The sequence below is a fragment of the Hesperophylax consimilis genome, chromosome 4 (genome assembly GCF_061612785.1).
Source record: "Hesperophylax consimilis isolate HC1 chromosome 4, BYU_Hcon_1.0, whole genome shotgun sequence".
Classification (NCBI taxonomy): domain Eukaryota; kingdom Metazoa; phylum Arthropoda; class Insecta; order Trichoptera; family Limnephilidae; genus Hesperophylax; species Hesperophylax consimilis.
This window is the reverse complement of record NC_142839.1, coordinates 59,656-72,537: the sequence shown is the minus strand read 5'-3', so window position 1 is coordinate 72,537 and position 12,882 is coordinate 59,656. Positions and strand designations below refer to the sequence as shown.

Sequence of the window (12,882 nt, the reverse complement as noted above, 5' to 3'; positions counted from 1 at the left end):
CATTCTTCATTCTTTCTTCTTAGGACCTTTGCCATCCTTCACTCCCCATAGATGCGCTAGCCATAAGACGGACTGCCAAACACACTCCTTGCTTCATTTACATTCATACATTGTCTCTGTTATGGCTCTTGGCATGGCCCGACTCAAGTATTTGGTTCACTTGATCGTGCCATGTCTTCCTCGGGCTTCCCTGACTTCTACCATTCACATTTGCGTCATCTTTACACGGGTGACATTGCAAGTTTGCGACAGTTCGCCCTAGTGCTTAATTGTCCAAATGACCATTTTGTGTGAAATGAGCTTTAAAAAATTTTGCATCGTTAGATAAGTAAAAAATAGTGTTGCCAGCCTGTTATGATTAATTATGACCATCATAAGTAAAATGTCTTACGTCCACAACAATATTTTAACATCAAGTATCGTATCTTTCAGATAAATGGTTTATTTTAATCACAATTTTGAGACAATATTTTGAAAGGCTAAAAATAAAAGACAACATTAATTTGCTTAAAATGTGATTTATTTTCTGATTCAAGCATTCAATTGATGCAAGGCGAACAACATTTCATACATAGTATTGTTTACACATTTATAAAATATATTAGGAAAATGTAAAAAAAATTATAATTCTCGCTAAATAAGATTAAACTTAAAATAATATCACAAAACATCAAGTGTTTTTTTTCATAAATCTTTTATAAACTTGGCTATACAATAATGCTTTGCCCCGAGTTAGTAAGCAGGCATGAAAATAATGTCCTGCAGAGTGAAAAGCTTGTTTAATTCAAATTGTAAATGTATGGCCTTTGCTCTACATCGTGAAGTTTTGTGTGAAATCATATTCGATAGTGGGAATAACGGTTTGGACAAATTTGAGGAAAACAATCAAATAAGAATGGACACCTAATTCGCCGCCGCTTTCCATGACTGTTTCAATTATTTTCTTCATTACCTCGGCGTGCCTGGAAAAAAAAACACCATTAATAGTGAATCATTGGAGTAGAATGTGCTAGGGACATATTACATTTCTAAGTTAATAATTGACTTCTATGACATGTATATTTCTACACGCTTGATGGAGAGAACTAAACTGCCCGGGATGTCGGTTACAAGCCAGTCAATAATTACTCTTGTACAATAATAATGTAGTTTCCGTGAGTAATTAATTCTGGAGAAGAAGACAATACAATATATTTAAACAGACCTGCATGGGTGCACTGAAGCCATGCTGGGCCCAGGAAGATTGGGATGCGACTCCATGGTGACTGTCTTCTTGGCATGGTCCTGGGATACATCTTCATACATTTGATCCACAGTTAATGGCATACGTTTCTGTAAACAATGACGTTTAAATTATGTCAAATTTTTGATCAATTATGGAATAAACAATTATTAACCAAATAGATAACCTAAAAGTTCAAATATTATAGTAAATATATACATTCAATTTGGAACAAAAACATTCGAAAGGATCAACACCTCTGATAATTGTAGTGTTTGGTGTTTGCGGTTCGGGCAGCTTCGGGTTCTACCGAACATAACCGAACGCTACCAACGGCCTCGGATTACATTGTCGGGTCGAGAGGAGCTCATTCTTTCGCTAGACGGCCTTTAGGCAACTTGTTACTTGTATTGTCAGTTTATTATATTCCGAATTAAACAACCTCCGTATATAAGAATCTACGACTATTAATATATATTACCAGATCCCTATCCTCGTTAGAATACTGGAGATTAAGGGCCCAGTATTCTATCCTGTAAAACATCGATACGTTACAATTATTCTATAATTAGGGTGCAAAATGCAATACGTAGAAATCATTAATTTAATGTTTTACCTCATCATAACCAATCAGCCACAGTCTCGGGGTCTGATAATATTTATCATAGGTGATGTGTAGGTCATATGTTCTGGTGTGGACTATTTCCCCTCCACCTTCTTGCTTTTCTGATTTGGTTTCGGGCTTCCTGTGCGTCAATGCTGTAGACTGAAACAGGAAATAAATTAAATAGTTAAAATAATATAACATTACATGAATAATAATAACACTACATACATTTATACTCACTGGGTCGACTTCATCAAGAAGCCCACTCTGCTGAAAAGCTTCCATGTCTTCTGCTTCTCCATCTTCTTCCCCACTATCATCGGAGTCAGCGTTAGACTTATCGCCGTCATCTGAGTCATTAGCACTCTCTAGAGTCATCTCGCAAACCTAATAATAGAGTCAATCAGAAAGTCTACTATTAACAATTGTGAAGAGGGTGAAGAAGTGCCGATTAATCTATGTTGCCGATGTCCAATGTCAGATAACGAAGCAGTTATTATCGGATTGACTGCCAGCTTTTGAAATTTTATCTAGCAAATAGTCAACAAGAAATAACCTTACATTCGATCACATGTGCCACCTCAGCAGGGCGAAAAAATAATTTCAGCTATATTGTGCTAGTGATAAAAAGTTGTCAGTTGTTTTTAACGTTAATAAAAAATAAAATAAGTTAATTCCTGTTATCATCTTCAGGTTCCTCAAAGCGATTGAAAATTAATTAAAAAAAATATATATATGTGAATTATTCCCAAGTAATATGCAAGGGAAGAGATACAATTACAATTATTCACAGTGAATATTTATTTAGAATTAAAAGCAGTTACAACATTCAGAATTAATCATAATTATAATAAATCCTACATAATTAAATGTGATTAATTATTCCTGGAATGAAATCATGTCATTTTTCAATTTTTGGCTTATTTTTCCTGGCGTTTATGGTGATAGATAATAATAATAATAAAATAAATCCTTCCCTTTTATTCTTGCCACACATCTTCTTTCAAAGATACTTCAGTCACAACCTTCTCGCAATGTTCTTCCGATTGTGTGTAATGGGGAAAACCCTGTTACACACAATCAAACACCTCTTGAAAATGTATATATTACTGTTGTATGAGTAGTGTTGAGTCCGTCACTGGCTGAGGTTGGGAGCATTCGGTGCTCTTGTGCGGTATTCACTATATAATAAATTAAACCCTGACCTAGCCCCCCTTTTTTTGTAGAAAAGAGTCGATACGTCTAGAATTGAAAATGACTAATTTTCGGCTGTGTCTGGCCCTCTAAAATTAGAATACAGGATGTCGGTCAGTCAAAAGGACGAGATCTAGAGATTGTACCATCCAACTTATTAATCAAATGACATAGAAACAGCTCGTTGCAATGAAGAAGACCGATCAGACACTGTACCGGACAAATCAAATGTTTCTCCACCGTTTGAATCACACCCCCTATATCGAACATGAATCATGATGTTCTTGCTTTAATAAATATCAAATAGATGATACTTGCAGCTAAATGAAACCGTAATATTTACAAAGGCGAAAGGCTGTTACTAGGCGAAATATTATTTGCGCTATTCCCTGCATTAAAACTGAAAAACATGTTTTTCCAAGCTGACACTGAGTCACACGAACATCTGTAGAAGAAATTATAAATCATTTAAAAAAACATTCAACATTCAAGAATTACAACTAGTGGACGCAACACCTCCGGTGATAACGCAATCTCTTCTATAACTTGAAATTACAATTCCTGAGTCTCAACTGAAAGCTGTATTCGCTTCTGTTCCTCCATCACGGCACAATCATTTTAAAGATTACAACTATGTGCAACGAGCTGTTTACTGCCGGCACTTCATCAGCTGAGCGAGACGCATCTCTCATCATTACAATAGTGGGGCATCCCCGTGTGCCGGCCCTTATAATCAAATGACCATGCCGTCGCTGAATTCCTGATGGCTACCGACTGAACTGGCCACCGCTGTTGATCACCTAAAGGCTGTCCAATTTCTGCTGCTGCTGATTGCTGGTCACTGATGCTGACAATCTAGAGGCTGGCCAATTCCTGCTGGCTACCGACTGAACTAGCCACTGATGCTGATCACCTAAAGGCTGGCCAATTCCTGCTGGCTACCGACTGAACTGGCCACCGCTGTTGATCACCTAAAGGCTGTCCAATTCCTGCTGCTGCTGATTGCTGGTCACTGATGCTGACAATCTAGAGGCTGGCCAATTCCTGCTGGCTACCGACTGAACTAGCCACTGATGCTGATCACCTAAAGGCTGGCCAATTCCTGCTGGCTACCGACTGAACTGGCCACCGCTGTTGATCACCTAAAGGCTGTCCAATTCCTGCTGCTGCTGATTGCTGGTCACTGATGCTGACAATCTAGAGGCTGGCCAATTCCTGCTGGCTACCGACTGAACTAGCCACTGATGCTGATCACCTAAAGGCTGGCCAATTCCTGCTGCTGCATATTGCTGGTCACCGATGCTGACAACCAAAAGGCTGGCCAATTCCTGCTGGCTACCGACTGAATTGGCCCTGCTGCAGCAGTCGCTTGCGCCATTTGCTGTATCGTATGATGCGCTGATGCATCCAATCTGCTCCATTCTGAAATCATCGCTGAAAGCATTTCGATTGTCTCAGTTTCTATCTGTGTATTAAAACCCAGTTGTATTGAAATACGAGGCATATCCAGAAAGTAAGTGTACTGAGGCTCTCACGACCGAATGAATTTTATTTTCGATATGTTGGCTACACTTACGTGTAGCCTGACTCTTCCCCTCCGCAACGAGACCTGTTCAAGGTCAGTACGTTGAGAAGTGTCAACGCGACAACACGTTTCGTGAAAAATGTCAATCCAATCTCCCGCCAAATGTGAAATACGAGGCGTCATCCGTTATCTCGTTTGGAAGGAAAAACCTCCGTTTGAGGTTTATAATGAGGTTAAAACTGCATATGGTGATAAAGCTATGAATTATACGAGTGTGTACAAGTGATATCGCGAGTTTAAAAACGGTTCTCACCTCTTCACCCTCCACCAAAAAGTTTCAGCCAAGAAAATAGTGGCATCCGTGTTTTGGGACCGTCAAGGCATAATTTTGATTGAATATCTGCCTCAAGTGGAGACCATCAACTCTGCAAGATACTGTGAGACCCTAAAAAAATTGCGGAAGGCGATTCATAACAAGAGGAGAGGCATGCTGACAAAGGGAGTCAGCCTGCTGCACGACAATGCCAGACCACACACGGCCAACGCCACGAAGGAACTGCTTGCTTCGTTTAAATGGGATATCCTGAACCACCCCGCGCATTCCCTTAACCTAGCACCTTCAGATTATTATCTCTTTACCTCCCTGAAGCTGTACATGGGTGGAAAAAGGTTTTCAACCGACGAGGAGGTAAAGGAGGTGGAGAAGTGGACGAAGGGGTTGGCGGGAAACTTCTTCGAGGAAGGCATCAAAAATTGATACCCCGCTTCACCACCTGCATTGAGAGGAATGGCGACTATGTCTAAAAATAGCTTACATATGTACTACGGTAATCATGTAATTTTTTTGTTTCAATAAAAAGATTTGTAACCTACAAAAATTCAGTACACTTACTTTCTGGATACGCCTCGTACATATAAACATTTCATGTGAATTGGGTTGGCTGTAAGAAAGAGGAAGTATGTACCTATAAGCTACACCCCCTTTGCATGTTCTGTATACCACTACAATACATGTGATTAAAATGTGAATTTTGATTTGAATCGTCTTTCTTTTATGATCGTTTGGATAGAACACCTCACAGTGTTTTCCTTAAATCATTACCCAGGTTAAGGGCTGATGTGTGCTTATTATTTACAGTCTTTTCTTGTACAGGCAAACACGTACCGTACACCACCAGTTGTTTCTATGTTAACATTTGGGCCGTCACAACCAATTGCTTTTAAATGGTTGATTGAAATGTTTTGACAAGCAAAACATTCTTTTATGATTTTGTTTATGTTAACGGCAGTGCCCTGACCTAGCTGTAGCATGCGTCAAGAAATAACGAGAGCCTGAATAAAAACGATACACATTATTCAACCACTCTGCTTTTATATTTGTGTCCTTTTTTTATATTGACCAAAGGCTTATCTTTTCAACCATAAAAACATAATTCACTTACTTTATCCCAAGTCTTTGTTTCCATGAGTTTTAGATCTGGTATGTAGACATGCACAAAGCAGTCTATTTTATTCCTTGTGATAATATTGAAATCGTAAGACAGCAGAAGCAATTGCTGCACGAGCTCGATCCAATATCCTGAACCTGTCACAGATCTTGGAGAGAACTCTAAAAGTCGGAGATTTGCTGGTTGTTGGAGAGGCAGTGGTATTATATTAGTCTTTACATCTGTGTTGAGGGATCCAACACTATGGAATCCAAATAATATAATTGATATCGGAAAATATAACTCTTACTCGCAAACCTATCTCGTCAAAATCAAGTCAAATAAAAAATTTGAGGATGGTGGCAACCCTATACACGCCAATATAAAATACCTATACGGCAGAATAGTAAATGCTCTACGAAGCAGTGCTACTTGTGTGTTTACTAAGCTTACTATCCAAAAACATAAGCAAGTATGTGGGTGGAATGAATTTGTAGCGGATAAATACGATGAATCCAGACAAGCGATGCTCACTTGGATAATAAATGGGAGACCGTGAAAGAAGAAACTTAGTAAGGCATTCAACAGAGTTTCCCACCCCTTATTATAGAAAAAACTAAAGGAAAGAGGGATACCATGGAAAGTGGTAAAAATTCTCGAATCATGGCACCGTCAGCAGGAAAACCTTGTTTGAGAAACCTAGTGGAAAGATGGATTCTCAGAAGCCTATTTCTTGTTTAGCGAGGTCAGACAGGGAGGCTGTATGTCCCCAGTACTGTTTAACATATACATGGATGAACTAACCCACAGGTTAAACAATGCTGGAGTGGGCTGCCATATCGGAGGTCTATGTATCAACAATATGAGCTACGCAGATGATATGGTTCTGATGGCACCATCAATAAGGGTATTACGAATTCTCCTGAAAATGTGTGAAGAATTTGCACGCGAAACCAACATGATCTATAATGCGAAAAAAACAGCACTGTTGGTCATAAAACACGGGGAAGGCCCAAAAAACATTCCCCCCGCCTTTTTGAATGGTGAGCTTCTGAAAACAGTAGAAACCCAAAAATATCTAGGACATGTCATCAATAATAGGTTAACGGATGATGAAGATATTGACAGGCAGAGGCGTGTACTGAGTATAAAATTTAACTTGCTCAGTAGAAGATTTCGGCTCTGTAGTCCACGAGCGAAAAGGACGCTCTTCATGGCCTTTTGCACAACCCTGTACACATGCGAGCTCTGGGCGAATTTCAAAAAAATAACAATGGAAAGGCTTCGGGTGCAATATAACAACGCTTACCGATTGATGTTCGGACTCCCCAGGCTCTGCAGTGGCTCCTCAATGTTTACAGAAGGGCGAGTTCCAGGATTTACAGCTCTGTTAAGAACCAGGATTGCAGGACTGAGGGGAAGGATAAACCATTCCAGAAATATTCTTATCATAGAATCCCGTCTGACTTCAGGATCGAGCATTGAAGACCATTGGAGAAAGATAATTGCTCCCACAATCTTAGATCCGATGGATTCCCGTGCTTCTCTGCTTTAATTTCATTAATTTTTAATCTATTTTATTTATTTTCATATGATGTAAATATTATCTGTACTTATACCCTCTATGGGATGTGTGGGATTGCACTAACCTCCCCACATCCTGGAATAAAGAATTTATTATTTATATTATTTCTTCCGACTTTATGTCCAGGTTAAATCTTCCCCACAGGAAAAACTAAACCCTTCCACACGCTTTTCCACCAATGATCATCTAGTCAATCCACATTATGCAAGTGCATTATATAAGCATAATAAATACCAGAGATCAAACGGGAAAATAATTTACCAACTCCATATATTTTCATATCAGAGGGTTCGGCTCGGTAGAACTCCTAACTGGATCTATAAATCCTACTGATCCCTCAATATAAATATTTAAAAAATCTTTCGTAATCCTACATGTATTTAATATGACGGATTTTTGCATTTTTGTATATAAATTCTTTAATAGATCTAATATGCCTACATTTTGAATAAGAGAGCTAGGTATAATGGAAGTAGCCGAAATAACAAATGGATTATTATTATTAGTCATAGTAGCCTTGGTTGACTAGCGCAAATACAGGAAGGCACTCGGCACAGGTGAGGACGGGGCTGGGGACCGCGGGCAGACGTGTTTTAGTATCAGATGACTACAAAACTAGTAAATGGTATTTATATCTACCAAAGCTAAAGATTTTATTAACCAAGATCTCATAAATGACTAGAAATAAAAATTGGCCCACACTAACCAGCATTGTGCTTCGCTGATCTTGAAACTTCATTAAAAACTCTCTTGAGTCATTTTTTTATTCACAAAATCAATGTGCCAAAACATATATCTAGTGCACAAACCTTATCTTCTACTGTCAGAGCGCCAGTATTGTGTGTCCATCCAACCGCCTTCTGGATCTATGTCTAGTGTACAAACCTTATCTTCTACTGTCAGAGCGCCAGTATTGTGTGTCCATCCAACCGCCTTCTGGATCTATGTCTAGTGTACAAACCTTGTCTTCTACTGTCAGAGCGCCAGTATTGTGTGTCCATCCAACCGCCTTCTGGATCTATGTCTAGTGTACAAACCTTGTCTTCTACTGTCAGAGCGCCAGTATTGTGTGTCCATCCAACCGCCTTCTGGATCTATGTCTAGTGTACAAACCTTATCTTCTACTGTCAGAGCGCCAGTATTGTGTGTCCATCCAACCGCCTTCTGGATCTATGTCTAGTGTACAAACCTTGTCTTCTACTGTCAGAGCGCCAGTATTGTGTGCCAAAGTGATATGTGTCCATCCAACCGCCTTTTAGATATACATCTAGTGTACAAACTTCTTGTCTTCTACTGTCAGAGCGCAAGTACATATTGTCAAAGTGATGGATAAGGTGGGTCATTATGAAAAATATATTATTTTTTTCAATAATAAAATAGCAATAAAATTGTGCCAAATGGGGTCAAAACGAGATGTTTAAAATGTCTCGAAATTCTAATGCGACTTTTTAAGATGTCACGGATCAAACGTGATTGTTGGAAAATATGGGGGTAAATACGTTTGGATAATCTATTACAATGATTAATTTGCTTGCTTCACATCAATGAGTTACCATTTGTTTGCACAACTTGATGGTCAAACATCGTGGCCTCAGATATATTCAGGGACAATAGGACAAGCTTCAGAAAACTGTGAAATAAGTTCATTTTTAGAACATTGTCAGTTATCTATAATATTTTTTTATCTATATAGATAAAAAAGTTCAGTTATATCTGCATCAAATATTAAATCCAAAAAAAACAGTTATGGTGGGGAATTTCCTGAAGATATAGGCAACACATCACCTGGAAAGATGCCTCATCCTAAATGGCTACTTGTGCTTCTTTATACTTCAGCGGAAGTTCCTTGAGAAAATCTTATTGTTTTAGCAATGTATGTTGTTAAAGGTTATACTCTGACTTGGTTCAGCATTTAAACTCAACCCACTTATAAAGATGGAGCACGTCACCTATGGCAGCAGTTAATCGAAGCGTAGATAGCGCTAAATACTTGTCAACTGAACTAAAAATTATAAAAATTGATCCTGCATAGAAAGAAACAGCTAATTCGTACAACCCGAGAATTTTTTACTATGTAATCAGTTAACAAACTGACCCTCATTAGAATATCCAAGAATTAGCTGCGATACAGAACACTATATCATGTGTGTCGTGTGCAGTAAGAAATCAAGTAAAGCAAGGCTATTCTGACTTCAAAACATAAATCACAATCATATTACTACTACAAACTTATTAATGGACAGTGAAATGTAAACAAACCCCAATTCTAAAGAATATATCTGATAAAGACATTCAATTGCCACTTCTACTATGTCTGCAATGTTTTACCCAAGTAGTTGAAAGAGCTGTGAGGACTGTGACTGAAGCCATAAGCCATGTACTTTATCTACAAAGTCTGTAGGAGTAGGTCTTATTATGACGTAGATAGAGTCTCGTAAAATATCTGTAATTTGACAGTAACAAGGATTTTGCTGCTATTTGAATACAATGCATTGAGATTATTTGGATTCAAATCATACATTATTTTAATTAATAAATCAATTTATTCCCTATGTTATATGTTTTGTTTTTGAAATAGTGCATTTCGAAAGACTTATCAAATTCGCTTGTAAGATTTAACAAGGGCGGGTGTTTCTCTATTTCGTGATATTTCAATGTCAATCCGGAGGTAAAAGATGATATTCAAATATTACAAAAAAAATATTAGGTGATTTTATACCTACATTTAACACCCTTTTATATACACAGATCAATACTAGAAAAAAATCCCCTATAGTCATAACCCTCCCACGGCCTTCTGGATCTATTTTTTTTTTTATTTATTTTTTTTTATTTTTTTATTTATTGAAACATATAAACAAGGTTACAATTTTTTTAACAATATAAACAAAAATATATCAATCACTCTCCTAATAAAGCAGCTGCTTGTGTGTAGGAGAGGACAACAAAAATATTTTTACATTTGTTTAAATCAAACAAAAAATATTAGTAATAAAACAAAAAATAACACAAAAAATAACAATAAAAGTAATAAAAATATAGGTTAGTTAATAAATGATTCAAAGAATTTAAAAGGCAAAAACATATTTCTAAACAATAAGTAAAGTTATGAGGTGGTACAAGAGTATTTTAATTTATTTATTTTTTTATATTTTTCGTAGTTTTCTTCCGATCGTATATCAAGGGGTAATTTATTAAATAATTTTACACCCTTGAATATATAGTGATGTTGTGCTGTTGTGGTTCGTGCTAGTGGCACAGTTAGTCCTCCAACAGATATTATTCTTTTGCTAATATTCAATTGTGGTAAATTATTTTGACTAAAGAAATCTTTATGTATTTGTAGAAGTGCAATTTTGTCATAAATTTTTGTAAGTGGGGGAACCGGGAAATCTTGAAAAACATTTATAGTTGGGTAGTAATATGGCTTTTTTAAGATGATTTTTATTAGTATTTTTTTAATAGTTTCCAGTGGGAGTAGGGATGATTTATATGCACCCCCCCAAGCCACGATTCCATATTGTAGGACAGAGTGCGCCAATGCATAATAAATATCTTTTAGTATTTTTAATGATACAATATTTCTTAGTCTAAAAAATATATAGATTAGTTTTCTCATTCTGTCTACTGTGGAATTTATTTGACTTTTCCATTTAATGTTATTATCAATAATTATTCCAAGATATTTTATTTCTTTTTTACTACTAATGTTTATACAGTTTGAATTACAGGGTGCGAATTTAAGGAGGCAATTTCTTTCGTGAATTTTTATGTTTAGATTTACATTTGAGTTATTCCCTGTTAGGCTATAAGGTATAAAATGGGTTTTTTCGACATTCAGTGTCAATAAATTTTCGTCAAACCATAGTTTAACGATATTTATTGCATTATTAGCTGATACTACGACCTCATTCGATGAATTTCCTTCAATAGTTATAACTGTATCATCTGCGTAAGATATGATGTTTCCAATGATTGGGAGTTGAAAAAGTTCATTAGCATATAATATAAAAAGTAAAGGTCCCAAAAGGTCTATTATATCTAGTGTACAAACCTTGTCTTCTACTGTCAGAGCGCCAGTATTGTCAAAGTGATGGGTGTCCACCCAACCACCTTCTGGATCTATTATATCTAGTGTACAAACCTTGTCTTCTACTGTCAGAGCGCCAGTATTGTCAAAGTGATGGGTGTCCACCCAACCACCTTCTGGATCTATTATATCTAGTGTACAAACCTTGTCTTCTACTGTCAGAGCGCCAGTATTGTCAAAGTGATGGGTGTCCACCCAACCACCTTCTGGATCTTGTTCATCTTCAATCACCTTTTCATTATCCGCACAATACTCCATCTATGAATAAGTTATTTGTTCATGTACTAAAGAACTAAATTATTTCATTGCATTATTTGACACGGTTTAAATCAATAGTTAAAAGTTTATGCCGTATTGTAAATGGATTGGTTTTTCATTTCATATTTTGTATGGTGAATGGTCAAGCAATTTTATTGATTAATAATTCATGTGGGTAACTCTGATGCGTAACTGGAACTTACTTGCTTACATCTTCGGTAACAAGGCAAGTTTCGTGTAACCAGAAACTGTTTTTCAGCTGGGAGATAGGGTTTGATCCTAGCTTCATCTCCACAGGCCCATTGCCAAGTTGGGCAATGATGAACTAGGTGGTCGCCGGCTACCACAAATTCTTCTGGAGTCAAGACCCCAGTTTCGCGAAACTTGGACTCCTTAAAATAAATAACAAATTAAATAACTACGCAGCTCATAGTTTTCAATTGCGAAAATTCACGAGACAACGGAGCGAAAAAACGAACCTTTAATACAGGTGTCAAATATTCGGCGACTCCCAATGCTGTGCCCTTCACTGAATTGATAACACTCTGCATTGCATATGATTTTAAGAAAACCAAATAAAGTAGTTAAAGGTCAATTATTTTACAAGAATATTACTTAGAAAAGTCCGTCGATATTTGACAAACCCCATACGTCAAATTGATTTGATTTTCGTTTTCGAGCAGTGTTGCCAACGGATTTTGGCCTACGGTCGCCGTTTTTCAAACATTTAGTAGCATAATGTAGCCGAATTTCAGTTGCAGTCAGTAATTCTAATGAAATCGCATAAAAATTCCGCACACCCAAAACCATCATATGTGATTCCCCACAACCATTTTGAAATCCATGGGGGGGGGGGGGGTGGCTACGGAATTCCATTTCGAAAACACATTTTTCCATTAAAATTAAAAAATTTCATTTCAATTATTTATTTTTTGTAATTTTTGTAATATTTTTTATAACTCGTCTCTGAGGTA

At 37.1% G+C, this 12,882-nt stretch overlaps 1 protein-coding gene across 1 annotated transcript; it reads right to left on the bottom strand.

Moving 5' to 3' along the window:
* Nucleotides 1-530: 530 nt before the first annotated feature.
* Nucleotides 531-12,570, bottom strand: Atg3 (Autophagy-related protein 3). The gene is made up of 7 exons (XM_089651210.1): nt 12,388-12,570; nt 12,112-12,300; nt 11,795-11,908; nt 2,070-2,216; nt 1,839-1,988; nt 1,205-1,332; nt 531-962 (listed from the first exon to the last, which is right to left on the bottom strand). The coding sequence occupies exons 1-7, from the start codon at nt 12,457-12,459 to the stop codon at nt 812-814; spliced, it is 951 nt and encodes a 316-aa protein (XP_089507336.1). The 5' UTR covers nt 12,460-12,570; the 3' UTR covers nt 531-811.
* Between the last annotated feature and the right edge of the window lie 312 nt (nt 12,571-12,882).

Bases quoted from the DNA above. Each gene is read 5' to 3' on its own strand.
- Atg3 (XM_089651210.1), bottom strand. From the start codon at position 12,459: ATGCAGAGTGTTATCAATTCAGTGAAGGGCACAGCATTGGGAGTCGCC. The intron at 12,301-12,387 runs GTTCGTTTTTTC...ATTTATTTTAAG, and splicing joins ATTTGACACCTGTATTAAAG to GAGTCCAAGTTTCGCGAAAC. The intron at 963-1,204 runs GTCTGTTTAAAT...TTTTTTTTCCAG, and splicing joins GCTTCAGTGCACCCATGCAG to GCACGCCGAGGTAATGAAGA.